Source organism: Acartia tonsa, unplaced genomic scaffold, assembly GCF_053477335.1.
Source record: "Acartia tonsa isolate MP-2025a unplaced genomic scaffold, ASM5347733v1 sca4, whole genome shotgun sequence".
In the NCBI taxonomy this organism is placed as follows: Eukaryota; Metazoa; Arthropoda; class Copepoda; order Calanoida; family Acartiidae; genus Acartia; species Acartia tonsa.
This window is the reverse complement of record NW_027649598.1, coordinates 56920-79782: the sequence shown is the minus strand read 5'-3', so window position 1 is coordinate 79782 and position 22863 is coordinate 56920. Positions and strand designations below refer to the sequence as shown.

The 22863-nt window shown below is 33.5% G+C and overlaps 3 protein-coding genes and 1 long non-coding RNA gene across 5 annotated transcripts in view; 3 read left to right on the top strand and 1 right to left on the bottom strand.

Annotated features, from left to right (window-relative positions):
- Nucleotides 1-1176: 1176 nt before the first annotated feature.
- On the top strand, nucleotides 1177-9430 carry LOC145311318 (5'-AMP-activated protein kinase subunit gamma-1-like). Its single transcript, XM_080150524.1, has 11 exons — nucleotides 1177-1291; nucleotides 2316-2422; nucleotides 3134-3166; nucleotides 3564-3661; nucleotides 4310-4401; nucleotides 5237-5364; nucleotides 6015-6103; nucleotides 7191-7307; nucleotides 7814-7948; nucleotides 8393-8463; nucleotides 9316-9430. The coding sequence occupies exons 1-11, from the start codon at nucleotides 1254-1256 to the stop codon at nucleotides 9413-9415; spliced, it is 1008 nt and encodes a 335-aa protein (XP_080006650.1). The 5' UTR covers nucleotides 1177-1253; the 3' UTR covers nucleotides 9416-9430.
- A 3986-nt stretch (nucleotides 9431-13416) lies between these two features.
- LOC145311321 (uncharacterized) lies at nucleotides 13417-13936 on the top strand. The gene is made up of 2 exons (XR_013876620.1): nucleotides 13417-13542; nucleotides 13728-13936. It is a non-coding gene; the product is annotated as an uncharacterized LOC145311321 (long non-coding RNA).
- A 171-nt stretch (nucleotides 13937-14107) lies between these two features.
- On the top strand, nucleotides 14108-15749 carry LOC145311325 (uncharacterized). The gene is made up of 3 exons (XM_080150530.1): nucleotides 14108-14142; nucleotides 14294-14430; nucleotides 15183-15749. Exons 1-3 carry the CDS (start codon nucleotides 14108-14110, stop codon nucleotides 15437-15439), a joined length of 429 nt encoding a protein of 142 aa, XP_080006656.1. The 3' UTR covers nucleotides 15440-15749.
- A 219-nt stretch (nucleotides 15750-15968) lies between these two features.
- Nucleotides 15969-22863, bottom strand: part of LOC145311319 (innexin inx2-like) — a 36743-nt gene continuing 29848 nt past the window's right edge. For both annotated transcript variants that reach the window (XM_080150525.1, XM_080150526.1), the window contains exons 10-15: nucleotides 22034-22103; nucleotides 21274-21389; nucleotides 19540-19603; nucleotides 18341-18433; nucleotides 16994-17109; nucleotides 15969-16316 (exon numbers count right to left, since the gene is read on the bottom strand). In XM_080150525.1, coding sequence (XP_080006651.1) covers nucleotides 16256-16316; nucleotides 16994-17109; nucleotides 18341-18433; nucleotides 19540-19603; nucleotides 21274-21389; nucleotides 22034-22103 — 520 coding nt within the window. In that variant the 3' untranslated portion in view covers nucleotides 15969-16255. The remainder of the gene's footprint in view (nucleotides 16317-16993; nucleotides 17110-18340; nucleotides 18434-19539; nucleotides 19604-21273; nucleotides 21390-22033; nucleotides 22104-22863) is intronic.

The following is a 22863-nucleotide window of genomic DNA, read 5'->3' as shown; positions in this document are numbered from 1 at the left end:
TGATTGTACATTTTTATATTCATAGAAATCTGGATAGGTATAATACGATGCTATACATAACTTTTCAGTATGACTAAAAACAGGGGCGTCCAAGCTTTTTATTTTTTTTTGGGGGGGGGGGGGGGTAATTCGGTTTTAGGGGGGTAAATACCCCCTCCTAAATAGTTGGGGGTGCCTACGGCACCCCCAGGGTAGGGGTAAATTTTAAATGGGGGGAGTAAAATGAAAAAAATTTTGGGGGTGCCTACCCCAAATTCGTTTGGAGGGGGTAATCGCCCCATTACCCCCCCCCCCTTGGACGCCTATGACTGAGAACAAGTTTTAACCTACCGGATTTTAATCGGTTTCGAAGCGATACTGGATATACCATTTATTTCAGAAATAATGTCACTAACGCCAGATCCTGGGAGGCGAAGGATGGCGTCGCTAGGCCATGTTAAATCAGGGAAACATGCTTTAGATTCTGCAAATTATTGTAATTATTTATATGTGGCTACGCCCCTAGAGGCCCCCTGAAGCACCTAAGGGGGTGGAGAAGTCGACCCTACACATCTAGATTTAGTTTTAGTAAGAAAAGTAAACAAATATTTTTGGGGGTAATATTATACTAGAGACTATTTCTCTTGGAAGGGTGGTTTTACCCTTCTCCAAAATTGTTGTAAATTATTCCTGGACCTATGAAAAGCTTTACTGTAAGGGAGAAGCACATCAGTTCAATGACCTTAAAAACATCCTGTTAATATAATATTAAGATTATTTTTTTTATAAGAAATTATCAAAAATTAAACGTCGAAGTGGACAAACGCAGGAGTGTTAAATATTAATTTTGTTAAGTATTTCTATACAGATTAGGTCAGGTTAAGATATGAATGAACAAATAAGCCCCCCGCAGGGGTTAGGCATTTAAAAAACCTATAAGATTGTATAAAATAGGTTAGGTTAAGTTTCCACTCCGAAGTTTGTCCACTCCGACTCCTGCGTTTGTCGTAGGACCGTTTTAAATGTACTTTTCTGGCAATGATAAAAGAAATGCTGAGCCTTTTAAATTGTACCTAACTGTTACAGGAATCATCATGCCAATTTATATAGGACAGCTATTCATTACGGACAGACCGACCAGAATTAAGTTGCTTTAAAAAGGACGAGTGCAGCAACTCTAAAAGTATGTTATTCAAACAGGAGATGTTTCATTGGGCGATGAAGATTGCCAAAAACTGAAGAACTTTTTTAGTTTGTTCAAATGTTATGACCTCATGCCGACTTCCACGAAACTGATCGTTCTTGATAACAGGTGAGGTAGATAGATAGATAGAAAGATAAATAGATGGATCTACTGCAGTTCACGGTAAAATATTGCTAGTAACGAATATTGCCAAAAATCTATGAATTTTAAAGGCTGCTAGCTGCCAAACTACTGAACGTACAGATCATGCCCGCACACTGTTTTAAGCAGCATAAGAAGGCCTACAAATAATCTGGAATAGCCATAAATCAATAATGCATAATTATCTCGCAGTGCCGAGAAATGCGCGAAAAAGGCTTATTTCACGCGTTTTTTCTTCAGTGAAGCTTTCTCTGTGCATAATTGGATCTTGGCTATTTCAGATTATTTGTAGGCCTTCTTTACCAGCAATATTTTACCGTGAACTGCAGTAGATCCAAATAGATTAATAGATAGATAAAAAAGTTTAATGCAATGGACAAAGGATATACGTAGATTTATTGACAGGAGAACAATTAACGTTAATTTAGTTTGCTAATATGGACGTCATTTGTTGGTCAGTTCGTTCATCCAAAAAAGGAGGAGAGGTATGGAGTTAAGATGGTAGAGGGGTTAAGGATAGTTATTTTCACCAGCTATAAGTTTGATTTTATAAGAATACATGATAAATGGCTAGATAGAATCCTATTAAATTTCTGAGGCTAGCCTAAGAGTTAAGGTTTCCTCAGTTTTATTTTTATCGTTATACACTAAGGAAACACCAACTCCTAGGCTAACCCGGATGTAATTTTAATAACAGAGATACTTGATTTTCTCGGCTCCTATTCAAGATACAAGGCAGACACTTTTTTTCCATATTCCCTTCATTGTGCATTAAAATCTATGGTAATCTGACAGCTTTTAAGCAGCTCTTTAGCTGCTTTTCCTGTTACAACTTTTTTTAGGGTTTCGTGATTTTAAGTTTTTGAATATTCTCTCTCTTTCTTTTCTTTGTTATGATAATAGATAATCTTCTCTGTAACTCACTTTGTCCGTATGTATATTTAAAATAGACTTTGTGCTTCGCTCTTATGATCCTTGTTTTTTTTATTAGATTGATTGTGAAGAAAGCATTCAATGCCATGGTAGACACTGGGGTGCGAGCCTGTGTCCTCTGGGACAATAAAGAGAAAAAATACGTGGGAATGCTCACAATCACAGGGAAAAATTATTAGATTTTTAAAGTAATGTTGAGTAGCAAAACTGTATCTATATCACCAAAAAGGCATAAAGAATGTGACTTCGTGAAATGCAATTTTTGGTGACCTTAAAATATCAGGCATCTAAAGGGGATAAGACGATGGCCGACAAATTGATGTACATCACCAATGACGATACACAAAATTTCCCCTTCTTTATATTACAATTAATGGTTGAAACGTGTGGTCACTTTACTTCATGATCACCCAATTAAAAATCAAGTCCCCAAAACCAATTAACAAGAAAACGTTATCATAAAACTTTTGGGACTAGTGGAATAACCAGCCTACTGTCCCATCCCCCATTGAAAAATATACCTTTATTACCTGGATTTTGGATGGATAAAAAAATTAAGTTGCATATTTTGCCACTCAAAAAGTCAGAATATTTGTAATTTTAAAAATTTGATGAATACGATACGATATCATAAAAAATGTTGTCGAAAATTAAAGGATCATCCAGCTTTAAAAGACGTACGGACTTTCTGTTAGAGCTTATAGAGTTGCTACACTTACTAAACAGTACCTGTTACAGGAATCATCATCTAAGTTGGAAACCAATAGTCCAATTCTAGTCTAAAAGCTATCCGTTTCGTATGGACGGACCGACCCTAATAATATAAAAGCTTCTCACTTAAAAAGAAAATGCTAAACTAATTTTTTCTTAATGAAGATTTTATCCGAATTCTGAAGAAAAACTACACAGGTAAAACTATTAAGATCTCGGTAATATTTATTGTTGTTTATTCATTTCTGTTCACAGTTATTACAAAACTTTGGGGACTAGTTTAATAAACAGCCCAATGTTACCTCCATCCCTAATTATAAATGAATTAATTTAGGACAAGTGTGCTACAAGGACGTTCAAGCTTTATATTTTAAGTGGGATTTTAAAGATATGAGGGGCGGGGGGGGGGGGGGTTAATCTAATGTATTTAAAAAAAAAATATGAGGATGGTGATATTAGGGGTTTGAAAGGTTTGAGGGGGGTAATCTAATGTATTTCTTAAAATTTTAAAGGGGTGAAGTGAGGGTTTTCAAAGTTCGAGGGAGGTTAACACCTCTCTACCCCTATCCTTGGACGTCTATATTGTGCTTTTCAGGGTCTGGTGAAACCATGCATGCATTTGAGGAGCAACGACTGAAAGATGTGAAGGGAATACGTCCAGAAGAGTCTCAAACAGACCTACAGTTTATGCAGGTAAAAGATTATGAGGGATTGGACATTTGACTGTAAATTTTACTGGGTATCAAAAGTTTGGATCATTAAAAGAAAATAAAGTAGCGGGTTTCGTCGTATTTTCATAGTAGCTTTTCTCCCATTTCTAGCCCCTGCTTATTTCCTAACCATGCGGGTCAATCCTTAATATTTACCTAACCTAAAATAACACATCAAAAGCTACTGTGAAAATATGACGTAACCAGTTACTTTGTTTTCTTGCCATGATCCGTTTTTCATTTGTTGGATAATTTCATTATACTTGATTGGTTGGTTCATACTAGCAGTGTCTACAATTTTCAACTATATATTTTAATCTCCAAAAATGTAATTATGTTCAATTATCCTGGGAGTCCATATTTCAAAAATCAAGTGAATAGGATGACTGTATAAAATAGAATTTTGCTTTAGAAACCTAAAAATAATTAACTTTAGTATGGAAAATAGGTACAATTTTGTATGCTTTCTAAATTGTACATTTTTGTTACAGGAATAATTATTCCCAGCTCAAAATCGATAAGACTCTCAAGACATAAAATGTTTAATTTAAAAAGTTATCTTGGACGGACGAACGTTCGGACCTACCCTATAACGGGGCCCTTTTTAATAAAATACTCTATATTGCTCAAGGAAAATGAACCTGGAGGTGAAATGAAATTTGTATCTGCAGAAAGCTCTCTCCTGGAGGCAACCTCCACTTTTCTGGCCAAAAAAATTCACAGGAAATTTGTGTCATCATTATAATGAAATAACAGAATGTCTGTTTGTTTGTCTGTACCGAAGGATCTCGCTAACTGCTGAACCGATCGGATTCTCCTTAACAGGGTAGCTTCTCATAGGTCCCGGTAAGGTTTATAACTATTTTGGGTGAGATTATCACCACCCTCCCAAGAAAAATCACAAAAAAAATTTATTATTATTTTTAAAAGAGATATTCTCACTTTTACGTAAAGACATTAATGCAACATACACATTTTATTTCTTCTAAAATTAGATATTTGAAATAAAAACAAACATTTAAAGTGCCACTAGAGGCCTCTAGGGGGCGTAGCCGATATAGTTTATTATAAAGTAGCGTTGCCACTCTATAAGTAACTCTAGTATTGATGTAAGCATTTTCTTAACAAAATATATATTAAACTAGCGGCTTTGCCCCTAGCCTCTATGGGCTTTGGCCCAAGAGGTATAATTACATCTTCGCAATTTTTTGCGAATAAATCGCGAAATCGCAAAATTTGTAAAAAAAATCGCGAATTCGCTAAATTCGTAATAATTCAGAAACAAATTATTCCTTCTGTATATTAAAATTATATAAGATTTTCAGACTGCTAGTTTGTACAATGCAATCAAGATTTCAATAAAATTCTACATTTTTTTTGTAAGCCAACAAATGATATATAATAAAGTATTCTAAAAGCTTTTGGGACCAATGTAATTTACAGTCCTATATCCCCCCCTCCCCCTTCCCTTGTGACAAAATTATTTACTAATTTTTTGACAAACTTACCCTTATTATAGAAAAACCTTGCTTAGGATGACACAAATTTTCTAAAACAGATTGCCAATTGTCGACGTGGCCAGTGGAAACGTCCTATTTATTTTAACCCAGAAGTTGATATTAAAATACACACTGAGCTATTTTCCAAATATAAAGCTGGTCAACTTCCTGCATAGATCCATCAAAGGAACAATAATATTTTCAAACCGATTAATCTCCGATGGATTAGAACCGGTTCAAAGCCATACTAAATCATGTACAGCATCGTATTACAGACATTTACCCACGAATATTAAAATATAAATCATAAACTTAATACCAGTTTTGTTAGCCATGGCCTTCAGTCCCTGGGGGCATACAAAACTGGTTTTATTAGTATTTTTTATTTTAATATCAACGGAAAGCTGTCTACAGTAAGATTGGTTAGATAAAAGTTTTAGTTTTAAAAATAAAAGTAAATTGTTTTGGGGTGGGAGGTTTCGTTAATTTTCCAGGGGTGATATATTTTGCAAAAGTGGAGGTACCCTCCCCAAAAAAAGTTATAAACCTTCCCTTGACGAATAAGAAGCTTCACTGTAAAGGCTTACAATATCAATCCAGTGGTTAGCGAGATTCACAGCTACAGACAGATAGACAAACATACATTTAATTACTTTTATATTTATTCGCCCCTAGTCTCTAGGAGATGTAAAAAAATAGCCTGAAACCAGCCAACGACCTTAATAAACCTTCTCTGTAAAGTTCAACCCTATCGGAGATCTTTAACCCAAGACAAAAAACCTTACTACTTCGAATTAAGGAATAATAGATAGAAATGTTATTGTAAAAATGAAATAGAGGCCGAAGTTGGAACTTTTGGAGATATAAAGATTGGAACCATGGATATGACCATCATTCAGGCACTCAATGTTTTCGTCGAGGAAAAGGTAAGTAATATTGCACCTGTTTATGGACCAGGGCATTCCCCCTACTTTCACTATTAGTGTCACGTGGCAGATATAAGCAGTATGTGCTATATTTAACGTGTCTAGTATGACACATTGTGGATCAGACTCGAACCCTACACCTCCCCGACGATAGCAAGCAGTTAAAACTCGTAGCTACTCTATAACTTTACTTTTGAGAATTACCTATATAGAATCTTTATTTTGTAAACATTGAAGGGAGGGGGGAAGGGGTTATTTTTCTACGGGGGCTTCGCCCCAGGGCTTGGTGGGAGTTTCCCCATCCCGTTTATTTGTTTTTGTTTACAGAAAGAAAAAAATTCTTTTTTTGCGGAGAGAATTTTTTCTTTTTATGGGGTTGGGAGTAATCCACCCCAATAGCCTAAAACCACCATCGAACCAGTAGGTATTTTCCGTAATAGTTCAGTGATTACCGAGATCTTACGCTTAAAACAGACAGACAGACAGACTTCGTTCTACTTTGTATCATAGATAGTTGTCGCGCTTTCCATTGTTTCCTAGCTTAATATCTGAAAAATAAATCTTTTTGTCGTGATTTTTTGTAGTGGCGATGTCTCTTAAGTAGGCTTGGTACTAAACCACCCACCCCCACAGAATAATTATAAACCTTTATCTAGATATATAAGAAGATTCATTGTAAAGGAGAACCATATTGGTTTATAAGACTAATAAGATCTTTTATAAAATACCCACACATTGATGGACATCCTGTTACATTTATATAAGGATGATATAAAGGGATAGTTGCATGAAGTTCATTTAACAAGTTTGATTGCAAGTTGCAAGAATGACATCTAACACATATAAATAGCTAAAATAGTCATCATGCTGATTTGTGAAAGCAGGGCAGCCATATAAGTTACAAATACATATATCCCAAAAGTATTTAAATCTTCATATTTTTAAAACTACCATGTAGAAAATTGAAATTTATTCAAATAAATGTTCAATAAATGTTATTTAAATTATTTAGCAGAAAAAATATGCAGTTCACTAAATGCACTTCGTGCAACTACCCCTTTATCAACTATTATACCTATCTATCTAGGTATCAGCCCTGCCCATAGTAGATGAAGAAGGTCGACTGATCCATATATACTCAAAATTTGATGTCATCAATTTAGCGGCAGAGAAAACTTATGCCTACTTAGATGCTCCTTTAAAGGTAGGTTGCGACTTTTAATAATGACGGAATTGACGATGGACAAAAAATAAAATGTATTAAAACGTAAATACACGAAAAACTATCCTATCCCATTTTAAAAAAAAATTCATGTTAAAACATACACCATTCTGTTACATAAAGTAGTAAGATTTTTGCCTAGAACATCTAATTTCAATAACTTTAAATCAATTGAGTTCTCCATTTTATGGAAACTTTACAAAGATGCTGTTTAAGGTTTAGGCTATTTTTCTGCTTTCCCTACCCCATCAAATACACCGCAACTAAATGCAGTCACAATTATGATAAAAAATGCAACCATAAGTAACTTTATAAAGTGTCTCAAAAATCAGTCATGTAATAAAAATGAGGGAGATGAGAGGAGAAGTGGGAAAGAGATGAATAATCCTTCATTTTTATGACGTCACATTGCTGATTTTTGAGACACTTTGTAAAGTTACAACCACAATGTCGTACGGCATCCCTGTAAACGTAACCTGTATTTTCAGGACGCCATAAAGCACAAGAACCCCTGGTTTGGCGGAGTCTACAGTTGTAAGGCCCATCACACTGTCCTACAGGTCATGGAGGGGCTCGTCAAGCGGGAGGTCTCCAGGCTGGTCGTTACTGATCAGCAAGAGAAGGTAGATAGATAGATAGATAGATAGAGATAGATATATAGCTCTTAACAAATTTATGTACAATTTCGTTTAGACTTACAAATTAATGTTCCGCTTATTCAGTTCTAACACTACAAGAGTTATTGTTCGTTTGTCCCTCTTCTGATTTTTGGCTCAGCTTTTATGGATGTTGTCATCCTTATTATTTATGAAAACTTAATTAATTCCATGAACAATTAGTTTAAAGGTCTTATCGTTTTGACCAATGGGAGTTTATTATGGATTAATGGAGCACTATAAGTTTTAAACACTTATCGTTTAGAAAACTTGAGGTCATTTATAGACATTTATTTACTGTATAGTCTAATGGATCTTGAAGCAATTAATCAGGCCGTTTTGTAAATGTTAAAAATTGGAAGATTGTATTAAACAACAGTAGTCGCAAATATAGGTATTAAATAATTTTAGGTGATTGGTGTGGTAACCATTGCAGATATACTATTCTATCTCATATACTTCGATACTGGAGAATCTAGGAATAGTTTTAGTCAGATTTTTGGGACTGTAATTTATACTGGTACCAAAATATGTATTTCATTTCTAAAAGCGAAGCTTTTCTATAAATAAGGTCGGTCCATACGTACGTCCGAGACGGATATTTTTTTGTTAATTAAGGCATGTTAGAATAGTCCTATCTATTTCAAATTCTGTATGGTGATTCCTGTAGTAGTTAGGTACGATTTAGAAAGCGTAGCAACTCTATAATCATTACCAGAATGTTCGTACGTCCATTTTAAACATGTTGGTTTTTAAAATTTTTTAACAACAAATTTTTATGTGATCTAATTATCCGATTGATCTGATTTTTGATTCTGATACAACAAAGTTCAATATTAAAGCGAAGCAACTCTATTATCAAGTCCTAAAAATGTTAGTTTGTCCATAAACATTATCCTGTATCAAGCAGTTTTTCAACAAATTTACTTATAATTTTGCTTAGACTCTTATACGTTTATATTCTGATTATTCAGTTCTGACACTATACAAGTGTTAATATCCGTTCGTCCTACCGTTTCAGTGCTTCGCTTTTATGGATGTTGTCATCCTTTTTATCTTTTTAGTTGGCTTGAAAATTATGAAAACTATCATTAAATATTGATTTGGTGGGTCCAATATAGTTGTGTCAAAACTTTTCAATTAATAATTTTTATTACACATAAGATCTGATTTTGTTTATTATCATTGGAGATGTAGATTCTTCAATTGTATTTATGAAAGAAGGTTTTAGGCCATTTGTGGAGATTTTTATTCCTATTAGTTTGATACTTTAAAAAAATAAAAGGGGGAGGGGGATAAGCCAATAAAAATAAATATGACAATAACTATAGGAAAAGTTCTCAAAGCAACCTGAGTTTCAATTTCTCCAACGTTCCTCTGTTTGACAGTAGTCCCAGGACTCGGAGCTACTCTGCATCTCAGGAATTTTATTGAAGTCAGCTTATACCAACAACGAAATTAATTCGAAAAAAAATCCCGAAACCTATACGTGATTTTTTATCAGTCGTTGAGGCAAAAATTAGTAGAATTATTCTAGATTTATTCGCTTGTTGGATATAAGATCGGTTATTTTCATTTCATTCGTATAATGATTCTAGTTTGCTGAAGGGGTAATTTTGTTAATTGTAAAAAATTGTTTCTTTTTTAAGCTTTTTATTTTCATAAAATATGGGTAACTTTATTTCTTTTTTAATTTTACATTTTTGCTGAAAAAAAACACCAGTAAAGTCAATTGACCATAATTTTTAAATCCACCAGCAAGAAAATTACTTATCCAGAGAGAGAGAAGGGACAATAGGCTGTTTATTACACTAGTCCCCAAAAATTTATAATAGTTTTCTTATTCGTTGGGTTAATAACTTTGGGGATTTTGATTGGTTGAATTATTAAGTTGGGTGTTTTAACCACTAATTTTTTTCTGCAGGAGGAGTAGTTTTGTGTATCATCATTGGAGATGTACTACACTGTGGGCTACAATTGAATCAAGACAAAAGTAAGTGCCGAGCCCTGGGACCTATGTAGGGTGAAAATATACATAAATCCTTGATGATTCCAGGTGGAGACAAAATATTTTAGCAGGGTCTTTTGGTTTTTTTTTCAATTTAAAGTTCTGAAAAAAAAATTGAAAAAAATATGAAAATCTTTAATAAAAAACAAACAAAAAATAATTTGTAATATTTTTTTTTATTTAAAGATACAAACAACTTATATAAATACTATAAGCTTTAAAAAAATCACAATTTTCAAATTTAGACTTTCAATATAAAGATTTGTAGTAGAAACCTAACAACAAATTCTAACATATTTCTGATCAACATAGCAATAAAACGTCTTTTGCAAAATCTTTATCATCAAAAATAAATAGCACTTACTAAAGACTTTTTTTCATTTAAACTTATACTTTTCACATTATTTAACTTTAAAGATTGATTTTTTTAAAAAGAAAGGTTGCGTGATTTTTTTATTCATAATTAATTGCCTAATTTTGAGATTCAGATAAAAAACCTTACTGCTTTATATCATTGGATACTCTACTAGCAGCGGCTACGCCTCTAGAGGCATATAGGGACCCTTAGGTTGGGGGGGAAGACGAACCCCCCCCCCTTACAATTACAGTTTTTTTTAATGAAAAAGTTAAAAACATTTATTTTGGAGAGTTGATTCTCTTGGGATAGTGATGGTACCCTTCCCCAAAATAGTAATAAACCTTACCAGGACATATAAGAAGCTACCATGTAAAGGAGAACCATATTGGTTCAGTGGTTAGTGAGATCCCTTGGTGCACAAAGACTCACATAGAACGTGTTACTTTATTATAAAGATACATATATACACAGAAACTCTACAATCAGAGTATGTCTGTTTGTTCATCTGTCTGTATAAAAACATTACAGAATATATTTATTTGGTACTAGCGGCTACGCCCCTAGAGGCCTTTAGGGGCACTTGAGAGGGGAAGAAGTGGTTGAATTCTACAACTAGATTTTTATTTTAGACTTAAAAAGAAAAAGTTATTTTTTGTGTGTGAAATGGGGTCCTTTTTTAGGGGTTGATTTCTCCTAGGATGGTGGAGGTACCCTCCCAAAATAAGTTATAAACCTTCCAAGAACCAATGAGAAGCTACATAGAAAAAAAGAACCATTGATCATTGTTAATTACTATTCAGGGATCTAAAGGGATAAGACAATGACCGCTAAATTGATTTACATTCCCAAATATGATACATGGATAACCCTTCTGTATGTTTCAGTTAATGGTTGAAATGTTGGGCACTTAATTTAATAATCCAACCAAACAAAAATCGCAACAGGTCCCCTAAGTAGTTAAGCCAACGAATAACAAATTCCTATATTAAACTATGGGGACTAGTCTAATAAACAGCCCATTGTCCCATCTCGCTCTGATTAATATATTTTTTGTATCTGTATGTTACACTTGCTATTTTCTTTATTTGTATTCTTTTAAACTTAAGAGCTTCACTAATTATGGATGTTGTCTTTTCCCTTGTTAAATTCAATTACCTAATTCTGGATATTCTTTGAGGTTGATAATTACAATTATATTTTATTAAATGGAAAAAGAACAATTTAATCATAATTCAAGATAAAAATTATTTTATCACTAGCGGTTTTGCCCCTAGAGGCATCTAGGGGCCCTTGATAAGTGGGGGGAAGTTGACCCCTCCCCTACTTTTAGTTTTAGTATGTAAAAGAAAAAGTTTTTTTAAAATGTTGGGTAGGAACTAATTTTTTCTAAACTCAAAACTTCTCAGGACCATGAAAAATTTGAACCAAGAAGAACTATATCAGTTAAGGGGTTACAAAGAATCTTCGGTACCGACAGACACCCTCACACACACACACAAACAGACAGACACAGAAACTGTTACTTTTGTATAAGGATTAATAGACACTAAACTACTCCTTAATATGTTGATCCTATTATCAGTCTAAAAGATAGGTCAATAAAGAAGAACCAAATTGGTCCAGCGGTTAGCAAGAACTTTAGGCACAGACAGAAAAAAACACACGAACATCCTATCTTTTTTATACAGGGATATAACTTTTAAACGATAGGAAAATTTTTTTTTTCCAGATGATATTTTTCTCCCTGCTTTAAAGCACTATTTATGATACACAATAGATTGATGTCTGTTTGTCCATCTTTCTGATGCTAAAGAACTGATATGGTTCTTTTTTTACTTTACTATGTAGCTTCTCATTGGTCCTTGGAAGGTTTATAACTTTTTTTGAGAAAGAGAAGAGAAATCGCCCCTTAAAAAAGGACCACAACACACAAAAAAACTTTTTCTTTTTAAGCCTAAAATAAAAATATAGTTGTTGAATTCAACCCCTTCTTCACCTCTTAAGTGCCCCTAAAGGCCTCTAAGGGCGTAGCCGCTATAGCAAAATAAATATATTCTGTATTGTTTTTATACAGAAGGATGAACAAACAGACATACTCTGATTGTAGAGTTTCTGTGTATATATGTATCTTTATAATAAAGTAACAGGTTCTATGTGAGTCTTTGTGAACTATGGTTCTCCTTTACATGGTAGCTTTTCATATGTCCTGGTAAGGTTTATAACTATTTTGGGGAAGGGTACCATCACTATCCCAAGAGAATCAACTCTCCAAAATAAATGTTTTTGACTTATTCATTAAAAAAAACTGTAATTGTAAGGGGGGTTCGACTTCCCCCCAACCCAAGTGCCTCATATGCCTCTAGAGGCGTAGCCGCTGCTAGTAGATTATCCATTAATATAAAGTAGTAAAGTTTTTTATCTGAATCTCAAAATTAGGCAATTAATTATGAATAAAAAATCACGCAATCTTTCTTTTAAAAAAAATCAATCTTTAAAGTTAAATAATGTGAAAAGTATAAGTTTAAATGAAAAAAAGTCTTTAGTAAGTGCTATTTATTTTTGATGATAAAGATTTTGCAAAAGACGTTTTATTGCTATGTTGATCAGAAATATGTTAGAATTTGTTGTTAGGTTTTTTCTACAAATCTTTATATTGAAAGTCTAAATTTGAAAATTGTGATTTTTTTAAAGCTTATAGTATTTATATAAGTTGTTTGTATCTTTAAATAAAAAAAAATATTACAAATTATTTTTTGTTTGTTTTTTATTAAAGATTTTCATATTTTTTTCAATTTTTTTTCAGAACTTTAAATTGAAAAAAAACCAAAAGACCCTGCTAAAATATGTTGTCTCCACCTGGAATCATCAAGGATTTATGTATATTTTCACCCTACATAGGTCCCAGGGCTCGGCACTTACTTTTGTCTTGATTCAATTGTAGCCCACAGTGACTACTATCTATCGGTCATTTTGTCTTTTCCCTTTTGATCCCTGTACTTATCGGATGGACTGACGTACGTTAATTTCTTTAATATAGAGTAGCTTTGCTACTAATAAACGCCAAACTTCAATAAAAGTTTTGCAAATAGTATAAAATTGGAAGTAGCTGCGAGTATACAAATTTTCTTGGAAACTGGATCAGAAACAAAAAATCTGCCGAACGAATTTCTCCTGTGAAGCAAATGACGCCCGCAGGTAGCCATCTTTCTATCCTAGATATCTATCTATCTATTCTATATACCTATCTATCTATAGATCCTAGATTTATATTTTCTATCGTATCAATCTATATTCTCTTTTTTATACATCTCTCTTCTGCAGAATAGAAAATGCCTATGGTCCTATCAAAATTAAAATTTTAAAAAATATTTTTTTTGTAGGTGAAACCACAATGCTACGACCCAGCAAAGTTCAGTACGTGCAGGCGAGGCGTAAGAAGAGTAGGTCAGAGACATCTATCGACAATATTCAGCATTTAATTAATCAACACCAGTCTGACCGCCATGGACAGCACAACACCAGCGAGCTTAGCTTCAAAGGAAAGTGTTTATTTGACAACAATATAATATTATAATTTATATTTACCCTTCCTAATTTAAAACGATCAGTGTACACTCGTCGTTAGGTAGTTGATGGTTTTGAACCCCTACCTATACCATTATTAAAGATATTAAAAATACTTACCTTCTGCTGACATGTCAGTCTATATTCTACAATAGTTGGGGTGTTACAGCCTTAGAACAAAAAGTTGTTAGGGAATATGATTGTTATTTCTGAGTACTGCACGTCCTGCACGTTGGATGAAAAATTCAACCCTGTCCTAAATTTGGCTGCTTTATTTTATTTTAATTCTATACATTAACCTAGTCGTACAAGGCTGGTAAATGTATATCATATTTGTCACAAGCGAGTAATCACACTAAACTTCTATATTCTTCTATACAAGTATCTCAAGTAACACACTAAACAAAGGCATATTTGGCGGGAAATCAGCTGTTGTCGGAGAAAAGACCGCGAAAGTTAGCGAAGACGACATTCATGTGGTGGACAGCGCCATTGATGTGGCTGCAGTGGAATCCATTGGTAAGATTTGGTTCCAGTTGTAGTATTGCTACTCTATAACTTTCTTTATGTTCTTTAAAAAAAGTAAAAATCAAAAGCTTTACGGGGCCGGGAGTAATTTTTTCTTATGAAGAATTATTTTTGTGGTTTGGTGTACCCTTTCCTAAAATAGAAAAAAAATCCTCCAAGGACCCACAAGAACGTAAATGAGGTATTAAGACATATTGGCCTAACGGTCAGGGTGATTCTATGTCACAAACGGACAGAAAGGATATATAGACAGACACACAGATATACCGTTACTTATAAGTAAGGATTACCTAAAATATCTTTTAATTGCTTCGCTTCTAATGGAGAAAATAGTCATTGATATACACTTTATTGAATAACTAGTGGCTACGCCCCTAGAGGCCTCTATGGGCACTTGAGGAGGGGGGAGTCGAATTTGATAACCCAATTTCTTATTTTAGATTTGAAAAAAAAGTAAAAAAAAATTTTAGGGGGTGGAAATTTTTAATTTTATTTTCAAAAATTTAATTTTTTTGGGGGAGGATTTTTCATTTTTTTGGGGGGGGGGGTTGGGTGTGTCTCATCCCCCAAGAAAATAGTTATAAACCTTCCTAGGACCTATGAGAAGCTACCCTGTTAAGGAGAACCCAATCGGTTCAGCGGTTAGCGAGATCCTTCGTTACAAACAGACAAGCAAACAGATAGACAGACGGACATCACTCTACTTTGTATTATAGATAATAAAAAAGATTTTTGTATTACAGGAGAGATTGAAAAGCCCATAATCAAGAAAGGAGCAGTTACTGACATGGCTGAAACCGATATTGAACATGAGAATGTAAAGACTGAAGGTAGCAATGAGAAAGTAAAGGCTAATATAGCGGGTAAACTTGCCAGCAGCCAAGATATAGAACATGAGAAAATGAAGACTGAAGTTAGCAATGAGAATGTAAAGGCTAACATAGCGGGTAAACTTGCCAGTAGCCAAGAAAAAATGAGTCATGGTCAATTTAGAAGATAAATCAAGAAATAGAATTTGCAAATGTTTCAACTAAGATTTTCAATAATCGATTTGATAATTAAGAATGAATGGGAATATAATTTACAGTATGGCTTCGAAATCGATTAATGTCCGCTGGATTAGAACCGGTTCTTAGCCACATTGACAAAACATGTATAGCACCGATTTACAGAAAATTTTCCACAAATATTAAAAAAAAACATAGAATTAATTTCTGTTTTGGTTTTCATCTCATAATATTTCATTTTAATATCCGCGGAAACCTGTCTAACTATTTAAATATATAGAAGTTAACAAGTAGATATTGTGGCAATTTTATTAGATTTAATAAAAAAACTAAACAAAAATGATTTTAAATCTTTGATTATATTGATTCTATTAAGTACCTAAATTGATTTAATGATTTTTAATTTTTGTTTTTATTTACTTCAATGCAAGCTTTTATTATTTATTTTCATTTTTTTACATCCATATGTTTATGATTATGACTATTATTGTATTTAAAGTATGTATTATTTTTAATAAAATATTAATAGCAAAAAAAAATTATTTCATATTATATTTCATTACAAATTATTAGTTTTTTAATTTTCAAGTTTAAATAAGTACCCTTTAGAACAAAATTGATTAATTGTTGAGACTTTTTTTATTCTGTTATATTTGTTAATAGAAAAGGAAAATTGAAGGTTATAGGGATTGTCAGCCATCAACAAATAAGCCAAAAAAGTACGTATATTTTACTCTTTAATAATCATTTATATTTTTGGCAGCTCAATAAGCGACTTAATGACAGCTGCCAAGCTGAAGATTTAATGTTTAGAAATCAGTTTTGATGGTTTTCTTTGATCCATGACTGTGATGGCTATGATGGCTGGGTCTGAAATAAACAAGAATATAATTAATTAATTTGATGGACAAATGTTATTTTCTCAGCTGTTATTCAAGATTTTTTTGTGTGAAGATTCTCTGTACTATTTAGCATCTTTTATGCAATGCTCTTTTAAATCAACTTTTATTCCCGTATTCCATGATTTTTTGTGCTTTTCTATTTGACCCTGAACCATGTAACTAATTGGCCAAATCCTAAAAATTTTGCTAGGGTTTCCTTAGCCTTGCATGAATATATAATAGTTATTTCTTGCATCGTATTATAAACGGCTTTCCGCGGATATAGAATGTGCAATTATGAGATTAAAACTAGTTTTTTAGCCCCGAGGTGCCGAAGGCACCGGCTAAAAAAACTGGGTTTAATCTTATGATTGTACATTTTTATATTCGTAGAAAGCTGGATATAATACGATGCTAGACATAGTTTTTTCGTATGGATGAGAACTGGTTCTTATCCACCGGATTCGAATGAATACGAGAAAAGAATATTTAAGACTTGGGGAAAGTCTAACTCTTAGGCTATGTCTAGAGGTTTTGACCAAATATATCTATTTGTTCAGAGAGCAATCAATCTTTCTATATAATCATTTACTCATCTATCTATTTTTCAATCAATTTAACCATCTTTCTATCTATCAATTAATCAATCTAACCATCTATTATAACCTTCGTTGTTTATGTTGTTGGCTGATAATTGATCCTAATTCAGATTCTTCATCCATATCTGGTCCACTTTGAGGGGAGGAGGGGGAACCTAGCCCACTTTTAGCCTTGGCTCCGGCCTTAAAACAAAAACAGATTATAGTTTTGGTAAGGGGAGACTTTTGACCACTTGGAGGCCTTCGCTTCAGCCCTCTAATAAAATTTTGATTATTTTGAGGTAGGTAGGGGGAACAAAACTCACTTTAAGACTTCGCCCCAGCCTTAATGTAAATATATCTCTTTGGGGGATAGGAGGGGGAACCTAACCCACTTTGAGATATGGCTCCAGCCTTAAAAAGAACATATGAGCACTTTGAGGGGAGGAGGGGAACGTAACCCACTTTTAGACTTAGCCTCAGCCTTAATGAAAATATATCTCTTTTGGGGGAGAAGGGGAAACCTAGCCCACTTTTAGCCTTTGCTCCAGCTTTAGAATAAAAACAGATTATAGTTTTGGAAAGGGGAGACCTTTGACCACTTTGAGGCCTTTTTCCCAGCCTCAAAATATACATTTGTGGGATGGGGGAACCTAACCCACTTTTAGCATTGGCTACAGCCTTTAATCAAAACATTTGATTACTTTGGGGCAGGAGGGGGGATTAGAGTAAAACACTAGAGGGAGAAAGGGTTAAAGAACTTTATCTCCCCATCGCATCAACCTTGTGCAACCTTTCTATTGGATTATTGAAAATCAACCAATGCAATGGTGTCGCTTGTATTAACACAGCCAAGTAGCATAAAATAATTTAGAAGCAGACGAAAGAGGTCTTTGAAAAAGGAAGGGAGGTAGTTGTCTGAATACACATCTGTACTATAGATCTGTTAGGGGGGGGGGGGGGGACCTTATCCACTTTAAGTCTTTGTCCCAGCCTAAATATAAACATTTTAGTATTTTGAGAAGAGTAGGATGAACCTAAATCACTTTCACTATACCAAAGTTTTTAAGTCTAAAAATGATTTTTTTTTATATAAAATCTGGTTCCAGTAGAATTTCACCTCCCTCCCTGCATACTAGCAAAACAACCAAAGAAACTTATAGAAAAGCTTTGCTACAAAAAAAACTTGAGTGTCTTTACATTGATCTAAAGTGATAAGACAATCGGCGATAAATTGACGTAGATATCCCAATGATGATACACATATTTACCCCTACTGTAGATTATAATTTGTGGTAGTTTGAACACTCAATTTCATGAACCAACCAAACATAGTTCAATGAAAGTCCCCAAAGTGTTGAGCCAACGCATAAGAAAACGTTATTAGAAAACTTTGGGGACTAGTGGAATAAACAGTCCCCTCCATCACCGCTACCTTCAAGAGATTGTGGTATTCAGAGACAAGTTCTGACCAGACAACCGGCTCCAGATTCTTTGATAGAGTGTACAACAAAAACCAATCTCCAATCTAGGATAGATAGATAAAAAGTAAGATATATAAAAGAAAGAAAGAGAGAAATAAGAGTAAGATAAAAACATAGACTGAAGAATAGATAAAAATGTAGAATGGAAAATAGATGAATTCTGTTAGTATGTTAATTCGGTCATGTATTTGGCCATAACTCTGTTTAGACCAATATTTATCTATCTATTGGTCATTATATCATTCTTTATTTCCAAAATTCCAATTTTCTAATTGGATAATCTGTATAATATACAATGTAATTGTACATATATCCACCTATTTATTTGGCATTATACATACATTGACACAAATACAGATTTAGGAAATTAGAAAATGAATATATAAAGGGTGTGCAAAAAAAATGCGGACATTTTTACAATTTGAATTGCGCGGCTTGTGTTAATAGTAGAAAAATACTGCGCATACCGTTAGAACCTCTAAGAAGTCTATTTTTAGGAAATATAGTTTAGGAGCTACGTGTTAAAATGTCCCAACTGACTTAAAACTTGACTTGCGAGTAAATTTGGGGACATTTTACCATCTGGCTCCTAGATTATTTGTAGCACAGGAACCGTTCTTATATTTCCAAAAAATACAGTTCAAAGCGGTTCTAACGGTATGCGTAACATTTTTCTACTATTAACACAAGCCGCGCAATTTGAAATAAAAAAAATGTAGGCCTCTCTTTTTGCAAAATATCTTCTCTAATTTTTAGTTATATTTTAAAATTTACTCGCAAGTCAAGTTTTACATCAGTTGGGACATTTTAACACATAGCTCCGTAACTGTACGTAGCAGAGGAATCGTTTCCAAATTTCCAAAAAATAGACTCTAACGGTTCTAACGGTATGCATAACATTTTTCTACTATTAACACAAGCCGCGCAATTTCAATTTAAAAAATGCCCGCATTTTTTTTGCACACCCTTTAGACAGATATAAAGACAAACAGAGATAAACATTGGTCTAAATAGACGTATTGAACTTAGATAGATAGAAAGATATATGGCTAGTTAAAAAATTGATAGATATGCAGACAGACAGATACACAGACAGATAGATAAATTGATAGATATACAGAGATGGGGGTGGGGGGACAAAAATATTAACCTGTAGATATTTACTAATATCATCTAGCTTTCTCAGAGTTTGACTCCTTTGTGCTCCTCCAGATCTTAACAAGTATGTTAATAACTTCTTTATATCTGAGCTGGATCTTTAAATCATTTCAATGGTGCGCGGGGTGATTTAGCGCACCATTGAAATGATTTAAATGGTTAAATGAGAAAATTCAAGCTGATATCATTAAATTATGCAACTAGTTTATTTATTAGGGGTTTCTACCATAATTTTTAACGTTACATAATGGTGCCTCAGCGGTAAAGTTGATTTTAATCTCCTTGAATTATAAAAATGAACAACATTGCTTAAAAGTGTTTATTGATAATTCTTTTAGTTTCCAAGATAGGAGTAGGGGGTGGTGTTTAATTCCCCCCCCCCACCCCCTCCCGGAATAGTGATTATTTGGACACCCCCTGGATAAGAGTTAAAGGTTATATAAAGGCAGAGCTTGATCTTTAAATCGTTTATAGGTGATTTAAACCAGGGCGATTCATTCAGCGCACCATTAAATTATTAAATACCAATCTTTAAATCGAATTTGCATGGGCGATTTGGCACGCCCAATGGCGCGGTACCGGCGCTGCAATGCCACTCGGTGAGTGGCATTGTTGAACCAAATCGGGGTGATTTATTTAATAAATAAATATTTTTTTTAATTACTTTAATATTTTATTGCAAAACTATCATGAAAACATTTTTATAGTTATTTTTAAAATAAATTATATATTAATGTTTTATATAAAATACCATACTGACACGGCATTTTATATAAAATACCTTACTGACACTGCTTAAGTAATAAAGTTGTACTGGCGCGGATCGATATTTTAGTGAGTGTGCAAGCGATTTAACAACACCGCGCCGAAAATCTTTTAAAAATCAGGTGCGCTGTGGCTTACCACCAGCGCACCTACGGTGCACCTCTGAATCGCCCCAATTCAGCGCACCATAAAAACGATTTAAAGATCAAGCTCAGGACTCAAGACGGTCATAGCATTCAAACATGTAATGAACAGTACAACAAGAGACTTGCACCTTCTTTCCAGATACCCCTTCAGCCACTCCCCCTCCCAAAAGGATAATGATTAGGGGTTTTAGAGCATATTTTATAAAAAAAAGAGAGGGAGAGTAAGTGATGTTAAATAGATAAAAATTACATAACTTTTAAATAATTCTTGACTGACAGATCAACGGGCCAAATATTGTTTTACCTGAGCATCATATTTCTAATATGAGGAGAGATAACAACCATAGAATTATATACCACAGAGTTATTAATCTTACCTGAGTATCATATTTCTAATACCAGGAGAGATAACAACTATAGAATTATATACCACAGAGTTATTAATCTTACCTGAGCATCATATTTCTAATTCCATGAGAGATAACAATCATAGAATTATATACCACAGAGTTATTAATCTTACCTGAGCATCATATTTCTAATACCAGGAGAGATAACAACTATAGAATTATATACCACAGAGTTATTAATCTTACCTGAGTATCATATTTCTAATACCAGGAGAGATAACAACTATAGAATTATATACCACAGAGTTATTAATCTTACCTGAGTATCATATTTCTAATACCAGGAGAGATAACAACTATAGAATTATATACCACAGAGTTATTAATCTTACCTGAGCATCATATTTCTAATACCAGGAGAGATAACAACTATAGAATTATATACCACAGAGTTATTAATCTTACCTGAGCATCATATTTCTTATACCAGGAGAGATAACAACCATAGAATTATATACCACAGAAATCAGAGTTATCACACCAATTGCTGCCAACCAAAAGTAGAGCACAACAAATATTTTCTAAAATAAACTAAAATAAAGACTGTTCTTTTTAAAATTGAAGTTTTTTGAATATTTTTCTTAAAATTGTATCAATTTGACACATTTGTTTTATCTCAATTTAGGAATTTGGAAAAGAAATACAAGACAGCAGGAATAAGAAGGGGTGGGGGGTGATAAAGTAAAGAATAGAGGGGGTAAGACCTAAAAAGCTGTTTTGAGCACAGGCCTAATAATTTAACCACATTGGTACTAATATATTTTCATAGCTTGCACTTAAAAAAAGTTTTTTACACTTTATTTTCTTATTTTGTGAAACAATGCCAAAAATTTGAAATTGATGGGGTAGCTGCTTCTAACAAATAAAATTATAAGGGGATCTAAAGGGATAAGACACTGGCGGATAGATTAATGTACATCCCCAATGATGATACACAAAATTATCGCTTCTATAGATTAAAATTTGTGGTTAAAACGTTTGAACACTCAACTTAATAGACCAATCAATCAAAATTCACTAAAGTCCCCAAAGTTATTAAGCCAGCAAATAAGAAAACGTTTTTTTTAAAACTTTGGGGACTAGTGTAATAAACAGCACAGTCTGATAAAATGTCAGACAACAACTAACAACTTTTAAAGTAGCTTCACTACTCAGAATGTCTGACCTCGTTAATAATATTGATTGGAAGAATGCAGATGGCATCATGACGTTGGATTGTTCCTGTGGGACCATACCTGAAATTATAGGATCATTCAAGACCCTGCAAGGTTAATTTCAAACAAGTTTAAAATTTGATTTCTTGGAAAAAAATATTTTAATCGAGTTCATAAATCTTTTTAGAGGTGTGGGGGGTATTCATTTTTACCCAGGGGCAATATCTATTGGGAGGGGCAAGAAATAAAAAAATGGAACTCTATGAAGTGCTGTCTAGGAATCCAACAGCATATAACAGGCAGTGTTTTAATTCTTTTAAAAATCATTACAATAGACTTATTAGAAATAGAAAAAAGAATATTATTCTGAACTTTTAACATCAAATCATGGTGATACCAAAAAATGTTGGGAAATTACTAAAGAGGCTGCTGGGCTTTCTAATACTAAGGATAAGTCTGTCACAGATAAATTATTTATTAATGATAATGAGGTCACAGGTGGAATAAATATCTGTAATACCTTTAATCAACATTTTACCTCAATAGCAAGTAAAATAAATGAAAGGATTGAACCATCTGACAGACCACCTGATTCTTACCTTGAAGAATCAGAACACATCTTTTCAATACCTGAAATTACCCCTGCTCAAATAGTTGAGGTGGTCTTAGAATGGCAAAATAAAAGAAGCTCTGATTTTAATGGTCTGTCCCCCTTTTTACTTAAGAAGATAATTGATTCTGTAAAAAATCCTCTCTGTCATATATTTAATCTTTCCATAAAAACAGGGAAAGTGCCAACACAACTCAAAATAGCCAAAATAACGCCAGTCTTTAAGACAGG

What these genes read in the sequence shown, in the direction of transcription:
- LOC145311325 (XM_080150530.1), top strand. Translation starts at nt 14,108, where the DNA reads ATGATTGTTATTTCTGAGTACTGCACGTCCTGCAC. An exon ending in GAGTACTGCACGTCCTGCAC is followed by an intron (nt 14,143 to 14,293) that starts GTTGGATGAAAA and finishes CTTCTATACAAG; the next exon opens with TATCTCAAGTAACACACTAA. An exon ending in GGCTGCAGTGGAATCCATTG is followed by an intron (nt 14,431 to 15,182) that starts GTAAGATTTGGT and finishes TTTGTATTACAG; the next exon opens with GAGAGATTGAAAAGCCCATA.
- LOC145311318 (XM_080150524.1), top strand. Translation starts at nt 1,254, where the DNA reads ATGCCGACTTCCACGAAACTGATCGTTCTTGATAACAG. An exon ending in ACTTAGATGCTCCTTTAAAG is followed by an intron (nt 7,308 to 7,813) that starts GTAGGTTGCGAC and finishes CTGTATTTTCAG; the next exon opens with GACGCCATAAAGCACAAGAA. An exon ending in TTACTGATCAGCAAGAGAAG is followed by an intron (nt 7,949 to 8,392) that starts GTAGATAGATAG and finishes AAATAATTTTAG; the next exon opens with GTGATTGGTGTGGTAACCAT.